The sequence below is a fragment of the Phyllobates terribilis genome, unplaced genomic scaffold (assembly GCF_046119375.1).
Source record: "Phyllobates terribilis strain yellow unplaced genomic scaffold, ASM4611937v1 Scaffold_7__3_contigs__length_470593459, whole genome shotgun sequence".
NCBI classification, from domain to species: Eukaryota; Metazoa; Chordata; class Amphibia; order Anura; family Dendrobatidae; genus Phyllobates; species Phyllobates terribilis.
The window spans coordinates 217867301-217893257 of NW_027362767.1; the positions used below are offsets into that span (position 1 = coordinate 217867301).

General features: G+C 43.2%; 2 protein-coding genes across 3 annotated transcripts in view; one reads left to right on the forward strand and one right to left on the reverse strand.

Annotated features, from left to right (window-relative positions):
- The window catches only part of MORN5 (MORN repeat containing 5), a 48033-nt gene extending 29710 nt beyond the window's left edge, over window positions 1-18323 (reverse strand). For both annotated transcript variants that reach the window (XM_073639738.1, XM_073639740.1), the window contains exons 1-4: window positions 18009-18323; window positions 12964-13111; window positions 4129-4240; window positions 2163-2294 (exon numbers count right to left, since the gene is read on the reverse strand). In XM_073639738.1, the coding sequence (XP_073495839.1) occupies window positions 2163-2294; window positions 4129-4240; window positions 12964-13111; window positions 18009-18055 (439 nt within the window). In that variant the 5' untranslated portion in view covers window positions 18056-18323. The remainder of the gene's footprint in view (window positions 1-2162; window positions 2295-4128; window positions 4241-12963; window positions 13112-18008) is intronic.
- Window positions 18163-24065, forward strand: NDUFA8 (NADH:ubiquinone oxidoreductase subunit A8). Its single transcript, XM_073639737.1, has 4 exons — window positions 18163-18420; window positions 20193-20356; window positions 21940-22105; window positions 23845-24065. Exons 1-4 carry the CDS (start codon window positions 18370-18372, stop codon window positions 23980-23982), a joined length of 519 nt encoding a protein of 172 aa, XP_073495838.1. The 5' UTR covers window positions 18163-18369; the 3' UTR covers window positions 23983-24065.
- The last annotated feature ends 1892 nt before the right edge of the window (window positions 24066-25957 follow it).

Genomic DNA, 25957 nt, shown 5'->3' on the forward strand with positions numbered 1-25957 from the left:
GAAGTATTAAATACATTTCAGTAAGCGTGTTCAATACCTTTTTCCTGTGTCATTTCTCATTATTACACATAACTTAATTTATGGACATCTATGGTGATTTCTTTGCCTGTGTGGACTGACCATCAGACCGTTGAGAATTTCATGTCAATAGCACCTTTAGAAATAGATTTACTTAGAAAATTGGTGACGTGTTCAATACTTATTCCACGTGCTGTATATCTTAGCATAATAAGTTTTCCGGCTATTGGACAATATTTCCTTTAGTCCATTCATTTTTCACACTTCTATAGAGGCAGACGACTATACATCAGTGTTTAAAATATAAATGGCAGCTTGTAAAATAGACCTAAGTACACCACAATATAAACCAACATAAGCACCATGTAACAATAATGATAATTGTGTGTGGTCACTAAGTGGCCTTGCGGATACTGTAATTGAGCCTTATGGTGTGCTGACACGGGAGTCCCGAAAGGAAGTGCCCTCTTCTACACAAGACGAGAAAGCTGTTGGGTTAATGTTTGCTCGCCATGGCTGAGAATGGTCTTGGCTTTGACAAGTTATCTATAACATGCTCTTGAATCAGTCCTCAGAGATGGGTAAGTGCCGCCTGCGGAGCAGTGACTGTTCTCAGAAACATTCTCCAGCTATGATGAGCCGTGTCGGGAGAGGGGCTGACTACGGCTTCCTGCAGAAGCCCGGCTCAGCTTAGTAATTACGGCAAGTCGGCCTGCAATTACATCCAGTCTGAACTACCCTCTCATGAAAGTCTGTGTTTGTAGTATATACAGAGCGTATAGAGAGGATTCTATCCCCTCGTGTAACATCATTGAGTCACTGTGGATTCATTACATTGATCAACAAAAAAAAACATGGCGTCTTTAGAGCAGAAACTCCTAATTTTTGAGGAAGATTTTCCTTTGAGTTTCTGCTCAAAAAAAACTCAGCGTACACATAGCCAATAAGAGGGATCTATCTATGTGGACACGGTGTCCCCTGTCCTGAAATGGCTTCACCGGCTGTTTTCTTGGTGTTTTTTTTACTATGAGAGCGGACGTCTTCCCAATGAGCATGATATTTCTTTTAACCAATCCTGAAGTGGTTAAAAGAAGTGATGAAAGACTGAACACGTGCACAGCAATGAGGTTTTTCCATAGACATGCATATGTTCATTCTTTTAGACCTTTTTTTGGTTTTCAGGTAGTTTCCGCAGCGGAAAAAAGCCTAAAAAAGACAATAAAAACAGTCTGGAAAAACGACATTGCTGTGCGCAGGTTTGTCACTTCTTTTAACCACTTCAGGGTTCGGAAACCCTGGTTAGGAGAAGTATTTAGTTCATTCCTCCACATAGCTGGGTAAGGGTAAAAAGACAGCGCTGCCCCAAAAACCACGGCAAAGCCGACAGCTTTTTCCTGAACCGGCTTTGTGAGCGATTATTCTAAAAGTAGCTCCTTTTTTTTCTGAAGAGGTTTTGAAAAATGCCAAGTGAATAAAATAAAGAGCATGTCAATTCCTTGAAGTGTATCCTGAAGGAAACCTCTCCAAAGAAGGCACCGTCCACTCGAAAGGCTGCAAAAGGACAATTCAGGGGAAAAAAAAACCTCCTCCAAAAAAAAGAGGGTTTCCTGAAGCAGTTTCACTTGAGAAACTAGTGGGTTTTTGAAACAATCAAAAAAAAAACTCCAGATAAAAGTAGCCTGAGGCTATCTGTGCACCGAGAGTTTTTTATTTTTTGGTGTTTTTACCTTGCTGTGCATTATGTCAATTTTTTGCAGTGGATTTTCTGCTCTTTTTCAGGCGGTTTCCGGATTGAATCCACCTAGAAAAGATGCCGGTGTGCACAGAGCCGCTAAGTAGAAACTCTCCAAATCCTCCAGAAAAACTTAAAACCTCTATAAAAGCCAAACGATGCTAAATATTTAATAAAACCCAAATGGAAAAATTACTTTTAGCCCAATATTCATGCATTTAAGTAATAAAAAATTGCCTCCGGATAGGTCTTTATCTTCTGAGGCTGAACCTGCATATACAGACATTATTGCCTATGGGATTTTCCTTCTATATGGAGGCAGCTTTACATTTTTCGTTGGCTTCTTTCTGACATTTCGATCCTGATAAAAAAAAAATTGCACACAAGGGTATAGATTTTTTTTTTATTTTACCTGCGTTTCTCAGGAATCGGTGCTGGTAGTCATTCACCACTCTGCTGACGGGGTCATAGAAGCCATCCCCGCAATCATAACAGCCCTCCGCGATCTGTCGAGGGGGATCCAAGTTTGTAAATTGGGAGCGACCTAAAGATCACAACGAAAAGCACAACAGATATTATTCCCCCATCTTTTTTCCTGTGCCCCTTGGTCAGAGCCATCCCCACTTCGTCGGGTCGTCATTGCAGCATGATGATGTGTCGTTCAGCCCCGTGTGACAAGACGTGATGTGACAAGTACCTTCCATCGTCACGTGGAGCTGACCCACACTTGAAGCCTTTACTTACATTCATCAGATATTTTCGGGTTTGCTTTTCTTGCCCCCTTTACAGATACAGTACAAAAGCAACAACTAAAATCCACGTGCAAATTTTCCAATGCAGTAAAATCCGTGATAAATTTTGCACATGCTACACAGAGATTTCTTGTGGATTTTGAGAAGGATTTTAACCTCTGCATAAAATCCACCATGAAAATCTGCAGTATAAATTGGAAATGCTGTAAATTTAAAATCTGCATCGCAGGTCACATTCTGCGGTGGAAATACACTCCTCAAGATTGAAATTTCTACAAGAAAGAAAAGTCGTGGAATTATGGAATGCACAGGATGGATAGACATGTTACTGATATGAAGAAAATGGAATAAAAATATACAAAAATCTCTATTTATTAAGTATTGAATAGGAGTCACGTGCAGAAATCCCGTCACTTACAGCCTCGGCTGCTATCACTGAGGTTATTAATGGTCGTCTGGGGAATGTTCATCAAGATCCTCTGCTGGCAGCTCCTGTGCAATCTCCGACTAATGACGTCCCAGAGTGCTCGATGGGAGACAAGTCTGGAGACGCTGCAGCCATGGGAGCAGGCTTAGGCCGCACAGGCTGCTCACAGCACAAGCAACATGCGGCCTGGTGTTGTTGTGATGACACTTTGGAGAAACAGCAGTACCACTGGTTCCACTTTTCATTCATTCTGTACTGCAAATCAAATTAAACGTCACATATGAAGTGTAAAGCGTACGACATTGGGCAATAAGCCAGACGTCCAGCTACATGTTCCACGGATCTCACGAAATCGCTCTCAAAAACTATCATGGTGGAGAGTAAGATGGCAATGGAGGCTGGAATGGAGGTCTAGCCTCTTCAGCAATGATTCCAGCTTTCATTTTCCACTCAATGTTAGCCGGAGATTGGTCTGGAGACCACAAGGCCATGAAGAGGCCTTCACATGGGAACGTCACACCAGCTCTCCTCCTAGGATTATGGCGTGAGGTAGCCGCACCCCTCTACTCTTCATTCCAGGTACACTAACAGTTTGGCGTTACATTGGTGGTGGAACCTGTGGTGCGGCCATTTCTCAAACATGTCCCAGGAGACGTTTTTCCAACACGACAACTTGCTTGTGCTACTGGAAGCAGACTGTGTGTGTGGCTTAAACTTCCTACCATGGTCTGCAGCGTCTCCGGACTTGTCTCCCATCGTGCATATGTGAGACGTCTTTGGTCGGCAATTGCAAAGGAAGCTGCCAGGAGTGGATTTTGATGATTAGTCTAAGTGCATCAGAACGTTCCTCAGACCATTAATAACCTCATTGATAGCAGCCAATGCTGTAACTGGGGAATTTCTGCATGTGGTGTTCAAACTCTATACATCGAGAGGCTTTGAAAATTTTGCTTCCATATTTTCATCATTTGCAGGTTAATAACAAGTCTATCCATCCTGTGATTTCCATATCTCCACTATATTTCTTTCTTGGTGTTGCAATTTCAATATTGAGAAGAGTAGATGAAATTTGTCAGAACCCCATCCACTTTGCTGCTCCTATAAACACCCTGTGGACTTTTTACTCACAAATCAGGAGGAAAAATCCACAGCAAATCAGCCCACCAAGTGTGAACAATCCCCAAGGGATGTAGTCGTACCTGCAGGTTTCAGGCCGTTACAAATTTCAGTATAAAACCGTCTGTCATAACCGTCGCAGTAACGCCATTTCTCCTTTTCATACTGAAGTCCATCTGCAAACGTATATGTGCCCTATAAGATATCAAAAAAATAAAACAATGTAAGAAAAATTATTTCTAAAAATCTAAGTATTTAAAGTAAATCATAAATAAAAAAAAATTTAAAAAAAAAAAACCATGGTTGGTACAGCCGCTTCCTAAAAGTTCTAATACGTTTAATTAACCCATACATTAAAAAGGCATTAAAAAAAAAGTGAAACGCATTTTTCGGTCACCGCACCTCCCTCCAAAAATGCAATAAAAAGTTGATCAAAATAGTATTACTAAAACTACAGCTCATCATGCAAAAAAAAAACAAGGGAAATAAAAAAACTTTATGGTCTCAGAAAATTAATTAATAATTTTTTTTTTTTTTTACAAAGTTTTGAATTTTTTGAACAACTAAAATGCAAAAAAATAATAAATCTACAAGTTTAGCCAGAATTTACTGACCTGTATTGTAGCCAAATAATTTTTACTGAATAATGAAAACTGTAAAAACTAATAAAAAAAAAATATGGCGGAATCGTGTTTTTTTTTTTTTGTTTCACCATTTTACCTCGATTATTTTCCCCTTTTTCCATTAGGTTGATTGGTAAAATAGTGTCATTTAAAACTACAATTTGTCCCACACAAAAAAAAAGGTCTTAACAGCTAAAGAATTTGCAAAGATAAAATAGTTATGCTTCTTGGAAGGGGAGGAAAAAAACAACAAAAGAGCAAAAATTAAAATTCGCCTAGTTAAGAAGGAGTTAATAGATCACTAGGAAAAAATGTGAAGTTAAACAACAGACGCACAAAAGTATTAAAGTAAAAAGCCATACAGCTGACAAATACTATTGAGATCTCTGCTACTGGAAGTGGAAAGGAAGAACAAAGACAAAACAATTTAAATAATAAAAATATGGGAGGAAGAGAAACCAATCACAAACTAAAATGTTTTTATACAAATGCACAAAGCATGGGCAACAAACAAGGAGAATTGGAACTACTAATGCAGGAAAAGGAATATGATGTCATTGGAATCACTGAAACTTGGTGGGACGATACACATGATTGGAATAAAAGGCTAAAAGGATACAACTTATTTGCAAGAAACAGACTTGATAAACGAGGAGGAGGTGTTGCATTGTATGTTAGAAAAGCGTATATCTGCACAGAGACTGAAGCTTCAGAGACTGGGAGTTCTGTGGAAACTGTTTGGGTAAGAATACAAGGAGAGAACAACGGAAAGGACACCATTGTAGGCATTTACTACAGGCCACCTGGGCAAGCTGAAGATATGGATGAACTCTTTATGTATCAAATGACCAAGTTCTCCAAAAAATATGACGTAGTGGTCATGGGAGATTTCAACTATCCAGACATTTGTTGGGAATCTCTCTCAAGTAAAACTAGCAGGTCAAGCAAATTCTTATCCTCTCTTGCGGACAACTTTATCTTCCAAAAGGTAGGGGAGAAAACAAGGGGATCTGCTACTTTGGATCTAATCCTTATAAACAGGGAGGAAATGGTTGAGGAGGTAAAGGTGGCTGGGACCCTAGGAGGCAGCGATCATGCTATTATAGAATTTTGGATAACTAGAGGAGGAAGACATGTGAAGACTCAAACTTCAAGGTTAGATTTTAGAAAGGCAGATTTTAAGAGACTCAGAAAGAGAATAGGAGGGATCCAATGGCTGGATGTCCTTAAGGACAAAAATGTCCAGGAAGGATGGGAAATTTTTAAAAATGAGATTCTCAAAGCACAATCGTTAACAATCCCGAAAAGTAGGAAGAATGGGAAGCATTTAAGGAAACCAGGATGGATGAACACAGAACTTAAACACATGCTAAAAAGAAAAAAAGAAATGTTTATTAAATGGAAAGAGGGAGGCATATCTAAAGAAGATTATAATGCAGTCTGCAGATCCTGCAGTGCAAGTATCAGGTTAGCTAAAGCTGACAATGAATTAAGGCTTGCAAGAGATGTCAAAAGCAATAAAAAAGGATTTTGGGGGTATGTCAAAAGTAAAAGAAAAGTCAAAGATGCTATAGGATTTTTACAGGATGAAAATGGAGAAATGGTAAGAGAGGATGTTGAGAAGGCCGAACTTTTTAATTCCTATTTTGCATCAGTTTTCTCTCAGAAAGAAAATGTAACATCAACTGATCTTCACTGTCCTTTTAAAGGAATAGAAGAATCCAAGTTATCTGTAAACAGAAAGATTGTGAGGGAATATTTAGCTAACATAAATGAGTTCAAGTCTCCAGGTCCAGATGAATTACACCCCAGAGTACTGAAGGAGATCGTAGAAGAAATTTTAGAACACTCTCCATAATCTTTGAAAATTCTTGGAGAACAGGAGACGTCCCAGAAGACTGGAGAAGAGCAAATGTTGTTCCTATCTTCAAAAAGGGGAAGAAGGTGGACCCAGGGAACTATAGGCCGGTGAGTCTGACTTCTATACCAGGAAAGATCTTTGAACAAATTATTAAACAACATGTATGTAAGTACCTGGATAAGAATGAAGTGATTAACCAGAGTCAGCATGGGTTTGTAACTAACAAGTCATGTCAGACTAACTTAATTTACTTCTATGACAGAATCACTGACTGGGTGGATCAGGGAAATGCTGTAGATATAGTATATCTTGACTTCAGCAAAGCATTTGACAAAGTATCTCACACCATCCTTATTGAAAAAATGACCAAGTATGCAATGGACCAGGCAACTGTTAGGTGGATTCATAACTGGCTTAGTGATCGGACTCAAAGGGTGGTTGTAAATGGCTTCACATCCAGCTGGATGAATGTCTCAAGTGGGGTACCACAGGGCTCCGTCCTGGGACCTGTATTGTTCAACATCTTTATCAATGATTTAGATGAAGGAATTGAGGGTAAACTGATTAAATTTGCTGATGACACAAAGCTAGGAGGGATAGCTAATACTAGAGAAGAGAGAGAGAGGATTCAAAAAGACCTAAATAAACTGGAGCAGTGGGCAGCAACCAACAGAATGGTTTTTAACAGGGAAAAATGCAAAGTACTACATCTGGGCAATAAAAATGAAAAAAGCATATACAGAATGGGAGGAATAGAGCTAAGCAACAGTACATGTGAAAAAGACTTAGGTATACTAATAGATCATAGACTGAACATGAGTCAACAGTGTGATGCAGCAGCAAAAAAGGCAAATACAATTCTGGGATGTAATAACAGAAGCATACAGTCTAGATCACGTGAAGTCATTATCGGTCTTTACTCCTCTTTGGTCAGACCTCATCTGGAATACTGTGTACAGTTTTGGGCACCACATTTTAAAAAAGACACAGACAAACTGGAGCAAGTTCAGAGAAGAGCGACCAGAATGGTGACTGGTCTGCAAACCATGTCCTATGAGGAACGGTTGCAGGATTTGGGAATGTTTAGCTTGCAAAAAAGAAGACTGAGAGGAGACTTAATAGCTGTCTACAAATATGTCAAGGGCTGTCACATTGTAGAAGGATCATCTTTATTCTCATTTGCACAAGGAAAGACTAGAAGCAATGGGATGAAACTAAATGGGAGGAGACACAGATTAGATATTAGAAAAAACTTTTTGACAGTTAGGGTGATTAATGAGTGGAACAGGCTGCCACGAGAGGTGGTGAGTTCCCCTTCAATGGACGTCTTCAAACAGAGGCTGGACAGACATCTGTCTGAGATGATCTAGTGAATCCTGCTTTGAGCAGGGGGTTGGACCAGATGACCCAGGAGGTCCCTTCAAACTCTACCATTCTATGATTCTATGACTAAATCATTTCCTCTAGATAGCAATCATATTAAAGGGAATCTGTCAGCAGGTTTTATATGTAATCTGAGAGCGACATGATGTAGGCGCAGAGACCCGGATTCCTACGATGTGTCACTTACTGGGCTGCTTGCTGCAGTTTTGACAAAATCACAGCTTGAGGCCCCTTCATACATCAGTGTCTGCAGTACGTGTGGTGACAGTTTTCCCACAAACTGTAGACACTTACACAAAGATGACGTGAGACCCCCTTATTTTTAAGAACCAGCTAGGGAAAAGCAGAGAGCTGAAGGCTTACAGGTGCATCTCACAAAATTAGAATATCATCGAAAAGTTAATTTATTTCAGTTCTTCAATACAAAAAGTGAAACTCCTATATTATATAGAGTCATTACACACAGAGGGATCTATTATATAGAGTCATTACACACAGAGGGATCTATTATATAGAGTCATTACACACAGAGGGATCTATTATATAGAGTCATTACACACAGGGATCTATTATATAGAGTCATTACACACAGAGGGATCTATTATATAGAGTCATTACACACAGAGTGATCTATTATATAGAGTCATTACACACAGAGTGATCTATTATATAGAGTCATTACACACAGAGGGATCTATTATATAGAGTCATTACACACAGAGGGATCTATTATATAGAGTCATTACACACAGTGATCTATTATATAGAGTCATTACACACAGAGTGATCTATTATATAGAGTCATTACACGCAGAGGGATCTATTATATAGAGTCATTACACACAGAGTGATCTATTATATAGAGTCATTACACACAGAGGGATCTATTATATAGAGTCATCACACACAGAGGGATCTATTATATAGAGTCATCACACACAGAGGGATCTATTATATAGAGTCATTACACAGAGCGATCTATTATATAGAGTCATTACACACAGAGGGATCTATTATATAGAGTCATTACACACAGAGGGATCTATTATATAGAGTCATTACACGCAGAGGGATCTATTATATAGAGTCATTACACGCAGAGGGATCTATTATATAGAGTCATTACACGCAGAGGGATCTATTATATAGAGTCATTACACGCAGAGGGATCTATTATATAGAGTCATTACACGCAGAGGGATCTATTATATAGAGTCATTACACGCAGAGGGATCTATTATATAGAGTCATTACACGCAGAGGGATCTATTATATAGAGTCATTACACGCAGAGGGATCTATTATATAGAGTCATTACACGCAGAGGGATCTATTATATAGAGTCATTACACGCAGAGGGATCTATTATATAGAGTCATTACACGCAGAGGGATCTATTATATAGAGTCATTACACGCAGAGGGATCTATGATATAGAGTCATTACACACAGAGGGATCTATGATATAGAGTCATTACACACAGAGGGATCTATGATATAGAGTCATTACACACAGAGGGATCTATGATATAGAGTCATTACACACAGAGGGATCTATTATATAGAGTCATTACACACAGGGATCTATTATATAGAGTCATTACACACAGAGGGATCTATTATATAGAGTCATTACACACAGAGGGATCTATTATATAGAGTCATTACACACAGAGGGATCTATTATATAGAGTCATTACACACAGAGGGATCTATTATATAGAGTCATTACACACAGAGGGATCTATTATATAGAGTCATTACACACAGAGGGATCTATTATATAGAGTCATTACACACAGAGGGATCTATTATATAGAGTCATTACACACAGAGTGATCTATTATATAGAGTCATTACACACAGAGGGATCTATTATATAGAGTCATTACACGCAGAGGGATCTATTATATAGTCATTACACGCAGAGGGATCTATTATATAGAGTCATTACACACAGAGTGATCTATTATATAGAGTCATTACACGCAGAGTGATCTATTATATAGAGTCATTACACACAGAGGGATCTATTATATAGAGTCATTACACACAGAGGGATCTATTATATACAGTCATTACACACAGAGGGATCTATTATATACAGTCATTACACACAGAGGGATCTATTATATAGAGTCATTACACACAGAGGGATCTATTTCAAGTGTTTATTTCTGTTAATGTTGATGATTATGGCTTACAGCCAATGACAACACAAAAGTCATTATCTCAGTAAATTAGAATACTTTATAACAACAGCTTGAAAAATGTTCTTAAAATCCGAAATGTCCTACTGAAATGTCTGTTCAGTAAATGCCCTCAATACTTGGTCGGGCTCCTTTTGCATCAATTACTGCATCAATGCGGCAATGTGGCATGGAGGCGATCAGCCTGTGGCCCTGCTGAGGGGTTATGGAAGCCCAGGTGGCTTTGATAGCAGCCTTCAGCTCATCTGTATTGTGGGGTCTGGTGTCTCATCTTCCTCTTGACAATACCCCATAGATTCTCTATAATAGATTCTCTATGGGGTTAAGGTCAGGAGAGTTTGCTGCCAATCAAGCACAGTGATACTGTTGTGTGTAAACCAGGTATTGGTACTTTTGGCAGTGTGGACAGGGGCCAAGTCCTGCTGGAGAATGACATTTCCATCTCCATAAAGCTTGTCGGCAGAGGGAAGCATGAAGTGCTGTAAAATGTCCTGGTAGACGGCTGCGCTGACTTTAGTCTTGATAAAACACAGTGGACCTCCACCAGCAGATGACATGGCCCCCCAAACCACCACTAATTGTGGAGACTTCACACTAGACCTCCAGCAGCTTGGATTGTGGCCTCTCCACTCTTCCTCCAGACTCTGGGACCTTGTGGAGTGTGTCAATGACTGCCTTCTGGACATCTGTCAAGTCAGCAGTCTTCCCCATGATTGTGGAGCCTACTGAAACAGACTAAGGGACCTTTTTAAATGCTTAGGAAGACTTTGCAGATGTTTTTTGTTAATTATTTTAATTTACTGAGATAATGACTTTTGTGTTTTCATTGGCTGTAAGCCATAATCCTCAACATTAACAGAAATAAACACGTGAAATTGATCCCTCTGTTTGTAATGACTCTATATAATATATGAGTTTCACTTTTTGTATTGAAGAACTGAAATAAATTAACTTTTTGATGATATTCTAATTTTGTGAGATGAACCTGTATATTATTATGCTGGTAGGGGCCCAATAATGGGTTGGGAAGCTCCATGATTAATGTCACATCACAGCTGTCTGCTTAGTTGAAAAGATGGGGGAACCCTAAAAAAAATATATATATATAACGTGGGGTCCCCCCTATTTGTAATAACCAGCAAAGGCTAAGCAGACAGCTGCGTAGAACGAGAGCAGAAATGATGAGCGGTGACGTCATTCTGGCTCTCGTGCTGCCCTCGTGAGCCCCGACAGCTGTGAACTGCGGTAACCTTACTGACGTCACAATACCCAGGTTCTTGCAGAGCGCAGCGTGATAACCAGCATTGGCTGCTGGACGACTAAGACGGGGATCATCATGGGACCTCCATTTGGACTACAGCTGACTGGTGTGGATTATTTTTAATATATCGGTGACAGACACCTCTCTATTACTGACCCGAGGGGTTGATGTCAGCTGACATCAACCCCTATAAACCCATTATCCCGATTGCCACCGCACCAGGGAAACCGGGAAGAGCCAAGGCTAAGCATCAAAATTGGTGCATCTAATGGATGCGCCATTTCGGGGGCGGCTGAGGGCTGGTCTCATTAGGATGGGAAGGGACCAATATCCATGGACCTTCCCAGCCTATTAATATTACCCCGTAGCTGTCTGCTTAGCCTTTTCTGGTCACAAAATAATAGAGGGGGTCCCACGTCATGTTTTTTTTTAGGGTCCCTTTTTTAAAAAAAAACAGTAAAGGTTAAGCAGACAGCTGGGTCCGATGTTAATAGGCTGGAAAAGTCCATGGGTATTGGCCCCTTCCCAGCATAATAAAAACGGACTGCACACAGTTGACACACGTGTGGTACATACAGACACACGGATAGCACATGGATTGTACACACGGATAGCACTGGTACTGTTTTTTTCCAGTATCGGAAATATCAGGATGTGGGAAGGAGGCCTTATATCCAGTTTTCTGAATGCTGATCTGTGTTTAACCAGGGCTGTGGAGTAGGAGCCCATTTTGGTGGAGTCGGTATAAAATGGACCAACTCCGACTCCTTAAATTGGGTACAGTAGGTCAATGCAGTTTGTGGGGAATATTTTTTCATAAGAATTTGGGACAGTTATGAACTGTCCTATAAATGTCTGTCCTATTCCTGATCTAAGGGTCCAAGACTTTTAGCTGAGATGAATCTGTGCGACAGTAAATTTGAGCCATGTATGAGGGTGTCGGAATCAAGGAAATTGAGGAGTCGGAGATTTGGCTTACCGACTCCACAGCCCTGTGCATAACCCCGCCCACATCACTGATTGGTTGCTTTCTGTGTACACTGTGCATAGGCAGAAAACCAGTGGTAGGGGCAGTGTTATGCAGAGCTCATGAATATGAATATGCTTGACCTGGCAACAGGTTTACTAGTCCACAGTTTTTTCAGCAGGTGATTATCACTAGAGATTTTATCAAAACCACAGCAAGCATCCCAGTAAGTGATACATCACAGGAATCAGGGTCTCTGTCCTTACATTATGCTGCTCTCAGATTAGGTGGCAAAAACCCGGTGACAGACTCCCTTTAAATGCTGTATTTACTATCAGCACACCAGGTTACAGATTATGTACAGATCTGTACTATCGCCCCCATAGGAGTCTATGGACACTTATTGTAATTCAATATGCAGCTGATTTAATATGGAGTCATAAGCGATCTGTGAGGCAATCAATTGTGGCTTGTTCCAACACATGATGTATTGCAATATACTGTAACTGCTTATACAGGAGAAATCCTGTGCGGCACCGAGGCACCATATGGCGGCACTTAGAGGGCCTATAGGTCCATAGCAGGATGTGAATATTGTCCATTTTCTTTTTACCTCTAAAGCAACACCAGAATCCCACTGCGCCTCGTATCTACTGCCATTCGGAAAGTAGAGCGTTCCTTGTCCGTGAAACATGCCATCCTTCATCTCCCCCTCATAGCGGGTCTCTGTGGGGAGGATATATTCCCCTTTACCCTCCAGTCTGAAAAAAAGAAGAAATAGAGTTATTTTATTACAAACAGGTTCAATTTATTTAGTACATACATACTACATATATACAAAACGCAAAGTGAATGAAGATGACCACTATTTGCCTTCAAAACAGCATCACTGCTCCTAGCTACACTGCAACAAAGTCAGGGATGATCTAGGATTATAGTCAGATTAATGAGTAACCAATTATGCCAAACAGGTGATAATGAGCAATTTCAAATGTAGGTTGTGTGACAGTCAATGACTAAAACAGAAACAGCTGTGTTGGAGGGTTAAAACTGGGTGAGGAGCAGCCAAGCTCTGCTACTAAGGTGAGGTTGTGGAAGATTGTTTTATATCACAGGACAAACCCCATGGCAAGACTGAGCACAGCAATAAGCCATAAGGTAGTTATACTGCATCAGTAAGGTTTCTCCCAGGCAAAAATTTCATACCTGGTTGTGGTTTCAAGATGCGCTGCGCGGTTGGGACGGTGTTCTTGGGGTTGTGCTCATCCTTCTTCTTCCTAACACGGCGAGGAGAGTCGATTCCAAAAAGTTCTATTTTGGTGTCATCTGACCACATGACTTTCTCCTATACCTTCTCTGGATCATCTAGATGGTCATTGGTGAACTTCAAACGGGCCTGGACATGTGCTGGCATGAGCAGGGGGATCTTGCGTGCCCAACGGGATTTTAATCCATGACGGTGTAGTGTGTTACTAATGTTTGAGACTGTGGTCCCAGCTCTCTTCAGGTCATTGACCAGGTCCTCCCGTGTAGTTCTGAGCGGATTCCTGACCTTTCTCAGAATCCTCTTTACCCCACGAAGCGAGATCCTGCATGGAGCCCCAGACCATGGGAGATTGACAGTCATCTTGTGTCTCTTCCATTTTCTAATAATTGTGCCAACAGTAGTTGCCTTCTTATCAAGCTGCTTGCCTCTTGTCCTGTAGCCCATTCCTGCCTTGTGCAGGTCTACAATTTTGTCCCTGGTGTCCTTAGACAGCTCTTTGGTCTTGGCCATGGTGGAGAGGTTTGAGTGTGATTGAGTGTGTGGACAGGTGTGTTTTATACAGATAATGAGTTCAAACAGGTGCAATTAATACAAGTAATGAGTGCAGAGTAGGAGGACTTCTTATAGAAAAACTAACAGGTCTGTGAGAGAGAATTCTTGCTGGTTGGTCGGTGATCAAATACTTATTTCATGCAATAAAATCCAATTTAAATTATGTAAAAATCATACAATGGGATTTTCTGGATTTTATTTTTATATTCCGTCTCTCACAGGTGAAGTGTACCGACCATAAAAATTACAGACCTCTCCATTCTTTGTAGGTGGGAAAACTTGCAAAATCGGCAATGTATCAAATACTTATTTTCCCCACTCTATGTAAAAACCTGATGTCTGAATGAGATCTAATGCACTATAACAAAAGCCCTTTGTATGCAGGAACATCTTTTCTTACAACTGTGATTTGTGCTGCTCTTCTGATGCTCCTCCTGCAAATATCTGACTAATCTGCCATCACCCTTCTCCTTGTCACAGTCTGAGGCAGCGAGTCCTGAATGGACAGTGGCAAACGCACCACTACCAAGGGCAATGCACATACCCAATGGGCTATTCAGTCATACCTCGTCAGGAGGAAGGCCAGAGATGTAACACAACATACCTCTGTACAGGGGAAATGGAGGTCTTTACTACAACAGACCTGTCAGACCCCTTTCTATGGGCCACAGCGACTTTCACTATAGAAGATCTGTCCAACTATCAAATGCACAAATATTTATTTACTATTTAAGACTAAAAATTAATAGAAAGAACAAAACACTTTGGCCCCAATTCAGGAGTCCCTCCTTGTTGTTGCAAAACATGTAATATTTTTTTTAGCAAGTCCTGGCCAGCTCTGTAAACTTTTTAAAAAGCTGGCAGAGTGTGGCCGGAAGGTGGTGCGGTCAAGAGGGACCGGCCCGGAAGGTGGTGCGGTCAAGAGGGACCGGCCCGGAAGGTGGTGCGGTCAAGCGGGACCGGCCCGGAAGGTGGTGCAGTCAAGCGGGACCGGCCCGGAAGGTGGTGCAGTCAAGCGGGACCGGTCTGGAATGTGGTGCGTTCAAGCGGGACCGGCATGGAAGGCAGTGAGGTCAAGTGTGCCCGGCTTCAAGGCGGTGCGGTTAAGCGCGCCCAGCCAGAAGGTGGTGCGGTCAAGTGCGCCCGATAAATTAGAACACAAATGTACTGTAAATGACTATAAGGTTATGTGCACACGATGAGTATTTGATTGCAGACATTTCTGAATCTCTTGGCAGGAAAACACAGCCTCATGAACGTTGCATTTTTGCTGCAATTTTGACGCGCTTTTTTCAGTGCATTCAATGGGTGAAGAACGCAGGCAAAAAGCACAGAGAATTGACGAGCTGCATATTATTTTCTGCACCAAATCTGCAAGTCAAAAATACTCAACGAGTGCATGACACTTCAGGTTTGTCATTCACTTTGCTGGCATCAGGATTGCTTCAGGTGTTTTCACAAATCTGTGCAGAAAAAAACACGACAAAAATGCCCCAAATCTGCATTGTGTGCACGCAGGCTAATACACATAGCGCTGCTATGCAGCAAAAAAAAAAACAATGAAGGGGAAGCATCACTATATGCCAGTGCTGCAATCCTACCATTATCAGGATCGGAGGGGGTCTCAGAGGTCAGACCCCACTAATTATAAAGAGATCACAGATCCAAGCGATGTCCCGTCACTGAAGTTATGAGTACTTCTTTACCATCCATTTCCACTATTTTCCCAGACATGGGGTGACATGGTATATGTAGAGGTATTATTACTGGACTGTCCTGGGAGACTTTATCGGCTAGGTGTTCTTTCAGCTGACAGTTTTCTCTCCCGGCCCCATAGTCACACGTGCTCAGTTTGATCGAGCATGCGCGTGTACTCACAGAGGAAAGAGAAGTAAGCAAAACTGTTTGACCCCAACATCATTTGTGTCAGGGGAGAGTTGGGAGCCCCCATGCACATTGGATTGTGAGTCAGTCCTGTTAAAATCAGTGGCTTGGATGACGTTACTACGTATGCGGGCCTTCGGTCCAGTGCCATCTGTATAAATACCCTCAGTCCCGGGTATGGGACTACCTGGCATGATGTCTGGAAAAAGGAATCAGAAATGGGTAAAATTGCAATGTGTTGATAAAAAAGAAGCAACTTTGCAATTTACCCTTATTATAAATCCTCTCCATTCGCAAGAACAAAGGGATTTTTAATTTACTGCGTGTCGACTAGGTTACCGGCCATCACTGCAGTCCATCAGCGGTGGCCAGTTTTCTAGGCAAGGAGCACGCTTGTCATGTCGCTTCAGCACCCCTACACTCCTCCAAGAGTGCATGTAGAGTGCACGGGAGGGAGCACGGTGGAGATGCGCGGTGCAACAATGCCACAACGGTCCATCATTCAGGAGCGCACCGCTCCTGGTCAGCAGGAACAGTCTTTAAAAGGCAAGCTTAAATTCATCGTCTAGGGTGGGCTTATAGGGATTGTCTATGGCGGGCTTATAGGGATTGTCTATGGCGGGCTTAAAGACATCATCTAGGGCAGGCTTATAGGGATTGTCTAGGGCGGGCTTAAAGACATCGTCTAGGGCGGGCTTAAAGACATCGTCTAGGGCGGGCTTAAAGACATCGTCTAGGGCGGGCTTAAAGACATCGTCTAGGGCGGGCTTAAAGACATCGTCTAGGGCGGGCTTATAGGGATCGTCTAGGGCGGGCTTATAGGGATCGTCTAGGGCGGGCTTATAGGGATCGTCTAGGGCGGGCTTATAGGGATCGTCTAGGGCGGGCTTATAGGGATCGTCTAGGGCGGGCTTATAGGGATCGTCTAGGGCGGGCTTATAGGGATCGTCTAGGGCGGGCTTATAGGGATCGTCTAGGGCGGGCTTATAGGGATCGTCTAGGGCGGGCTTATAGGGATCGTCTAGGGCGGGCTTATAGGGATCGTCTAGGGCGGGCTTATAGGGATCGTCTAAGGCGGGCATATAGGGATCGTCTAGGGCGGGCTTATAGGGATCGTCTAAGGCGGGCATATAGAGATTGTCTAGGGCGGGCATATAGGGATTGTCTAGGGCGGGCTTAAAGACATCGTCTAGGGCGGGCTTAAAGACATCGTCTAGGGCGGGCTTAAAGACATCGTCTAGGGCGGGCTTAAAGACATCGTCTAGGGCGGGCTTATAGGGATTGTCTAGGGCGGGCTTATAGGGATTGTCTAGGGCGGGCTTATAGGGATTGTCTAGGGCGGGCTTATAGGGATTGTCTAGGGCGGGCTTAAAGACATCGTCTAGGGTGGGCTTAAAGACATCGTCTAGGACGGGCTTATAGGGATTGTCTAGGACGTTTATATTGCTGACCCATCATCATCAGATTGGTGGTCTGTGGCCGTTCTCAGGTACCGCAGCTCAGCTGCTATTGAAGTGACTGGGAGCAGAGCCGCAGCGGCAGAGAACGGTGCTGTGCCGCCTCCATCACTGTTGCCGTGGTGATCGTTGAGGGTGCCGTCGAGTGCCAGAAGACATTATTGAAGCTAAAATATAAAACAGGAGATAATAGAGGAAATAAGATGGGGCAGAGCAGCCCCTGAAAACACGGTGATCTGCTCAACCACCGTGCAGAGAAACGTTACAAGACGTGAAATCGCTGGGGCTGGAGATGATGGGAAACTATCAGGGTGATTATTCTTAAAGGGAAGCTCCATACTAATACAGGAATAGGAAAAATACACGTAAAAGATGTCAGCCGTTGCCCCTGGCAACCTATCAGGTTTCTGCTTTGATATTTCAGAGGGTGTCATCCAGTGAGAGCTGTGCTGTGATTGGCCGCCCTGCCTCAGCACTGCACGTCCCCTCTCCCCGTACCTTCCATGCCGGCGCTCCCCGCTGTACCGGCTGCCCGTGTACTCCATCACTAGGACGGCAGTGTATGAAGCGTCACCATGACGACAGGGGATCACGTGACCACCGAAGCCCAACGACAGGTGGCTTCACGCGAGCAGTTGTAATGTCCGACGTGCCGGTGTCTGACAGAGCTCTTCTCCCGCCCGTGGCCCCTTCATGTATAGGAGACTTGACTGCATTAGACGGCAGCCGCCGTGTATCCGGGGAAGTCACCTTATCGTTCTAGCAACCGCAGGACGCGATGACGTCATATTTTATGCGACGGGATGGAAAGCGTATCGCGCGTGCGCAGTAGGCTGACCTTCCGGGGACGGACGCAGCCATGCCCGGGATCGTGGAATTACCCACGCACGATGAGCTGTCAGTGAAGGAGGTAGAGCTGTGTGTGTGGAGTCATATAGCGGCAGTGCTGGGACTTGTAGTGCTGCAGTGTACGGGCTGACACTGTGTCCTGCAGGCAACACAGTGACTGAATGTCGGAGATCTCTCTGTAGGTCACATAATGCTCAGACTATGGGGAAGGAAATCCCCGCATACATGGCCATACTGACAGACCCTGCAGCAGTGCGCACAGCGCCGCTCCGGGCCGCAGGCTGGGTCTGGTATTGCACATTGAAGTGTAGATGTGAGTATAAGGGTCGCCCCGTATCCAAGATCGCTCCACAATGGGCTGAGGTCAGGGCGCACACCCCATCAGAGCTCATCTCACCCTCCCCCGGCCAGCGCTGCCTTGTTCTCACTGCCCTGGGATTTGTTGATTTGCTGCAGCAGAGAATTCACGTTGACAACGCTGCAGCCAATCATCAAGGAAAATGCCATATAAAGATAATGAGCTCAGTGATTGGCTGCAGCTCTGAAGTCACTTCAACATCGCTGCAGCCAATCACGCTCATGCCGAGCTCAGTGATTGGCTGCAGTGGAGAAGTCCCGTTGACAGTAATGCAGCCAATCACTGACGCCCCTGGACCATGCCACCCATAGTGGTTGAGGTCAGTGATTGAAGTGATGAAGCCACGTAGACAGCGCTGCAGCCAATCACTGAAGTGCCCTCATGCCATCTATAGGGCCTGAGATCAGTGATTGACTCAGGCGGAGATTTCATATTGACAACGCTGCAGCCAGTCACTGAGCTCATCTGCTGTAGATGGAAAAAGCCACTGATTTCAGTGACAGCCAATCAAGAAAGCTGCGGAGAGTCGGTGCCGGACCTGGGGAGGGTAGGTAAAGCTGTTTGTTCTTTTTGTGTTCCTGAGCCTGTGGAGCAACAATCTGTGAAACAGGATGAGCCGATGTGATGTGGTTACACGACGCTCACAGGCGGCCGATCACCAGGTCAGACGTGGCCGCTTTTATCTCTTGTTTTATTCCTGCTGCTTCAGGGTTTTTTCTTTCTTTTATCCACCGTATGGTTCCCGGGATACGGGGCCTTTTATGTAGTGCTGACAGCTCCTCCATAAGCCCAGAGTTTCGGGGGTTGTTCCCCTTCGCACACTGTTCTGTGACGCCCCATTACTTATTCTTCACTGTAATTGAACGATTATTTATTTTCTAATTTTTGCATTTTCTATGTTTTTTTTTTTACCTTTTTGTTATTTTTTTTGCTGCCATTCTTCCACGATCTATAACTTTCTTTCTCCATGACTGTAACCTTTTTGAGGGCTCATAACTTGTTTTTTTTACAATATCATTTTGGGAAGATACCACATTTTGAGGACTTATTATTGCATTTTCAGAGGACAGATGTAGCAACCAGAAACTTTTTTTTGTTCTCTCTGCAGCATTTACCATACGGGTTATTTCATAGACTCTTACTGACATGCCGAGATGCCAAATATATTGTAGAGGGGGTGATGGGCGCTGAAACGGTTGCATGACACAATCGATCCACTTAAAATTCAGTGTCGGGAGTTTGACAGTGGCATTAAAGTGGTTAAAAAGCCGCAAACAGAGCAAGCTCCAACCGCTGCTGCTAGAATCAGGTTTCGGCTGGGTAACACAGCCAGCACCTGCAATGTCTCAGCCTGCTCCATACACCTGCACCAGTCATGTACTGCAGGACTGCAATATGTTGCCGCTATATAAAGGATTATTATCTGTGTGGAGAAATGTTTTTTTCCAGAAGAGAATTAATTGATTATTCTTTAGGTAAATGTAAGCTCCGCCGTGCTGAAGGCTGCAGCCCATCATTATGGCTCCCAATGTGACAAGACTAATAAAGAGTTCATGTTGTGTCGCTGGGAAGAGAAAGACCCAAGAAAGTGTCTGAATGAAGGCAGAAAAGTGAATGAATGCGCCCTGGATGTTTTCAGGTAATACAGCGTCTGTGTGCACAGTGTCCAAAAGTACAATGGAGCTGCTACTTCATTCCCAATCCTCTGCAGACATTGTCCCAGTCTACACAGCAAAGCTGACAACTTATTGTGTCTGTTCTTACATCCAGAATGAAAACTAGTGTATGTGGTTAAATACATCAAACCTATTTAAATGTATTGTTTAGATGCTTGTCGAGCTCCCTATGTCATTAGATGTTGGGATGGTCCGCTTGTGACCCCACGGAGATGTCTCTAAAGGTCTCGATGAGTGATATGAGCACAAGGACTGTTCAAACCATGCACACCAAACAGTTCGCTGCACCTTCCCGCCTATTTGTTTCTCATCAATCACCACCCTCTTCTTCATTGATTGACAGGTTTGGCTTTACATGGTTGAAATAGATGGTGGGATGATGCACTGAACAGTCTGGCAATGCCAAGGGTGCTTGGTTTGAACAGTCATTTTTTTGCTGACAGAGTCCCTTCAATGCTCCAGTCTCAACAATCTGAGGGTCACAAGGTGCTGGGAAGAGGCTGATTTTTAGGAGACTCAGATATGCACTGTTGTCCATCTCAGGGGGCTCTATTGTATCTGGAGCAGTAAAAGTGACTACTGTTAAAATCATCCACCGCCCCTCCCCTGAAAAAAATTAAAAAAACTGTACAAGGACCTTACGGGGTATGTAATCTGTAAAATAAAGCGAAAACTTGAAAATACCCCCCAACCCTCCCTTCCCCACCACCATTAGCCCACCCCACACATTTTTGTATCAACCTAAACCCGGCAAATATATCCTAAGGCACTTCCATAATCAACAACAGCCTCTAATGAATGGGAGGAAAAACGCCATCATATCAAAAACATATCAATCTTTATTGAAAATATAAGTTAAAAAAACACTTTGTTTAAAAAAGTACATAAGGGGGCAAGACTAGCTGAATAAATTCATCCACAGGTCATATATACATCATTCCACAAAAAGGAGTCCGTGCTCCATTTCATGGCCTATATGTAAATTCCTATCCAAATCATATGCATATAAGGAGATTCACACATTTTATTAGTGGTTGTGCTATTGAAAGAAAAATTAAACAAACTTTTTGTTCTTTTTTAAAACTTTTTACTACTTTTTAAAATAGTGTAACTTTATGTATGACTGAAAAAAAAAATACGCAAACCTGGATTGAATAACCAACAAGAATAAGAATTATTGCTTTAAAACCCACACAGGTGAAAAAAAGCAGTGTTTGGTCATTAATGGGGGAAAATTGCCTGGACTTACACGAGTAGTATCAGATTTTAGCTTGTAAATATCATTTAAAGGGGTAGTACTGGGCTCGGACGTGCGAGGTTCATCCAGAGGAATTGTGAGCGCAGCAGCGACCTCTTGATTGTCTGCAGTGCTCACGGGGCATAACAGTGTCACACGAGACCTGGTGCCATCATCGCTGGAGCGGCCCCGGGGCCGGAGTATCTGTTACTGTAAAATATAACTATTTATAAAGGGTTGTCAGAGTAGATGACCCCTGTAACACTAATCTTTTTTTGCCTATTATTCATTATTTTTTTTTCTTTTTAGGAAAATTAAGGCTCATTGTGCCGAGCCCTTTACTGACTATTGGACCTGTCTGGACTATACCGGGTTACTGGAGCTCCGGCGCTGTCGTAAACAGCAGGAGGCATTTGATAACTGTGTCCTTGACAAACTCGGTTGGGTGAGACCAGATCTGGGAGAGTTATCTAAGGTAGGACCCGGGGAGACTCCCATATAATAAAACCTGCGCTCGTCAGCGTTCCTCATTACTTTAGAGGGGTTGTATTGGGTCCAGCTTTTGTAGGTTGGTGGGAAGGCTGTAAGCGATTGCCCCCTGATCAATAAGTCTAATCTCCGACAGAGCTATGTGTCTGTATATGAGGTGGGCAATGTCTACACCACAGACAGGACGACTGATATCCGTGCCGGGTCGGGGACAGTACTGAGCGTTGGGGAGCTGCAGGACACCATTGTTGACTCCACACATACAGGACTGCTTCAGGCTAATGCACATGGCCGGAAATGAAGACGCACTGGTGGCCGGGCTGGGAGCGCTGCATAATGGGGGTCATGGGATTCAACTGTGTATTTGTGGCCACTACAACAACCACCACTGGCTACCTGAGCCATAAAGAAGTGATGGAGGTTAGGTGACAGGATAGCTGGAATCTGCAATTGTTGAGCGGACCGGTGGAAGTTCAGGTTCGACTTTACTCCAAAGTTATCTCTCTTTTCGTGTTCGGAGGTCATCTCTATTAATGAGTAATATTTTGTTGTTGGTGATTGTCACGCGGGCACTGGCAGCTCCAAAATGGCTACCACAAACAGGCTTGGCGCCAGCGACTCCTTTTTTACCTGACCTTCACCCTTAAACACCTGTACAGGGGTCTTTACTCACACAGGGGCCCTGGGCTGAGGAGTTAGCAAGCGGTGGTGCAAGCTGACAAGTAGGATAGTTTGGTAGCCCGGTCAGATCCAGGAGGTCACGTCAGGGGCAAAATCGTAAAGCAAGCGGGAAGTCAAATGTCAAGCCGAGGTCAAAGAACGGGAATAATCAGGACAAAGCACAGGAGCAGAGCGCAGACGTGTATACCAGCAGAGCTAATGACCGGCAGCGGGATCCGATTCTCAAGGGTTTAAATAGAGTCGTCCCACCCGGTGCTGACAGCAGGAAGAAACCAACCTAACAGAATTAACTCCATAGCTTCTCAACTGGCAAAAACCACAAGGCCCAGGTATAAAACAGGGCTATTGAATAGTCACTCTGCATCAGCTGAGAGCTAAGCAGTAGTTGGGACGGGCGCGGGTGTCCCAGTGAGGATTAATCACGTTGGTCATAGTCCCTTTCGAGTTTTAGTTGGAGAACCTGTTTGTTCTCCAGAGCTGATCTTCCTACTGTAACTGGAGAGTACAACAAATTGGTATATCTGAATGAAAAACCATGTTCTCTTTTACACCAACTTAGTTTTTCTTGTTTCATTTCTTTGCAAATAGTCTTCATTAAAAAATCTCTACTTTTATGTTGATGTAGAGTCTGTGCTACTCCTTGGTATGACTGGCTGTGCTGCTGCTTCTAATAAAGCAGTTGTCAACAACTTTACGGAAAGCCCGCTCTCTCTGCTTGAGAGCTTTCCTCCCTCCCCATCCGTGGGCTATCTATCCTCCAACACCATAACCTCCCTACAGGTGGACAGGGCGCCACAGGCGGACAGGGCGCCACAGGCTGTCCATTCTATGACTCTTGGATGAGGATACAGTATGGCAATGTTGGACATATCCTTGAAAAAAGTTCACGGTGCAGTTGGAGATGTGGGATTTTTTATTGAGGTGTATGGAAAGTCTTATTGCCAAGAAAGTCTAATTTTAGAAAATTCTATATTGAAGGAGCCAAACATTACCTGCTGATATTCATCTTTCCTTCTTATTTTTATTTATTTTCCTCCACATCAGGTGACAAAAGTGAAAACGGACAGACCCCTCCCAGAAAATGTCTTACAATCCAGGCCAAGACCAGAACCAAACCCTCCTGTCGAGGGAGAATTAAAACCCTCCAAGTATGGCAGCAAGCTCTTCTTCTGGAACTGGTAGACGTCCTCACGTCCAGCTCTGGTCTTATGTCTACGCTTCTGTTTTATTGTCTGTGTGGGAATGGAATAAAATGATGAATCATCGCTTACTGCGTCCATGCATCGTAAAGTCATAAGGAATTACCCCCCCGAAAAAACACTGATTTCCCCAATTTTCGGCCAATCTGCTCCCAAGTTCTGTGTGTAAAAGAACAATGATGGCGCTATATATACTTTATAGATCTATTTTTTGCAGGCGAAGGAAGGTTTATCTTATTGATGCGAACAAAAAAAAATTTAAAGTTTACCTGTCATTTTAGCTGTCAGTCACTACGTAGGACCGCCCACTGGACTCCTAGTAATAGAAACAGCACTTTCAATGAATAAGTTATGTTATACTGTCTTTTCTCACAAAACTATATTTCAACCTTTTCAGCTCTATCTGCTATATATTATGCTGCTTGCAGATAGGACTGCATGTTCAACGTGACGGTTTCCCTTTAAGGGCGCAGTCAGACAGCTGTATTATTCAAGCATTGCAATCCTCGGACTGGCCGTCGGCTATCCTGACCTGACTGTGACAAATGCATAGAAATACATTCTGTCACGCTCAGATCAGGACAGCCAACGGCCAGTCCCAGCATTGCGATACGATCCTTGTGCCATCTGACTGCACCCTAAACCTGTTTTTGGTGCACATAGCAGTCTATTACGGTGGGTATGGAAAGTATTCAGACCCCTTTAAATTTTTCACTCTTTGTTTCATTGCAGCCATTTGGTAAATTCTAAAAAGTTCATTTTTTCTCATTAAAGTACACTCTGCACCCCATCTTGACTGAAAAAAACAGAAATGTAGAACTTTTTGCAAATCAGAAATGTAGAACTTTTTGCAAATTTATTAAAGAAAAACTGAAATATCACATGGTCATAAGTATTCAGACCCTTTGCTCAGATACTCATATTTAAGTCACATGCTGTCCATTTCCTTGTGATCCTCCTTGAGATGGTTCTACTCCTTCATTGGAGACCAGCTGTGTTTAATTAAACTGATAGGACTTGATTTGGAAAGGCACACAGCTGTCTATATAAGACCTCACAGCTCACAGTGCATGTCAGACCAAATGAGAATCATGAGCTCAAAGGAACTGCCCAAGGAGCTCAGAGACAGAATTGTGGCAAGGCACAGATCTGACCAAGGTTACAAAAGAATTTCTGCAGTACTCAAGGTTCCTAAGAGCAAAGTGGCCTTCATAATCCTTAAATGGAAGAAGTTTGGGACCACCAGAAGTCTTCCTAGACCTGGCCGTCCAGCCAAACTGAGCAATCGTGGGAGAAGAGCCTTGGTGAGAGAGATTAAGAAGAACCCCAAGATCACTGTGGCTGAGCTCCAGAGATGCAGTAGGGAGATGGGAGAAAGTTCCACAAAGTCAACTATCACAGCAGCCCTCCACCAGTCGGGCCTTTATGGCAGAGTGGCCTGATGGAAGCCTCTCCTCAGTGCAAGACATATGAAAGCCCGCATAGAGTTTGCTCGAAAACACATGAAGGACTCCCAGACTATGAGAAATAAGATTCTCTGGTTGAGACGAAGATAGAACTTTTTGGTGATAATTCTAAGCGGTATGTGTGGAGAAAACCAGGCTCTGTTCATCACCTGCCCAATACAATCCCAACAGTGAAACATGGTGGTGGCAGCATCATGCTATGGGGGTGTTTTTCAGCTGCAGGGACAGGACGACTGGTTGCAATTGAAGGAAACGTGAATGTCTGTCCACCAACGTTCACCAGCCAACCTGACGGAACTGGAGAGGATCTGCAAGGAAGAATGGCAGAGGATCCCCAAATCCAGGTGTGAAAAACTTGTTGCATCATTCCCAAGAAGACTCATGACTGTACTAGCTCAAAAGGGGGCTTCTACTCAATTCTGAGCAAAGGGTCTGAATACTTATGACCATGTGATATTTCAGTTTTTCTTTTTTAATAAATTTGCAAAAATT

Excerpts from the sequence above, each read along its gene's own strand:
- NDUFA8 (XM_073639737.1), top strand. The coding sequence starts at position 18,370 with ATGCCCGGGATCGTGGAATTACCCACGCACGATGAGCTGTCAGTGAAG. Across the intron at positions 18,421-20,192 it reads ATGAGCTGTCAGTGAAGGAG|GTAAATGTAAGCTCCGCCGT; the intron begins GTAGAGCTGTGT and ends ATTATTCTTTAG. Across the intron at positions 22,106-23,844 it reads ATCTGGGAGAGTTATCTAAG|GTGACAAAAGTGAAAACGGA; the intron begins GTAGGACCCGGG and ends CCTCCACATCAG.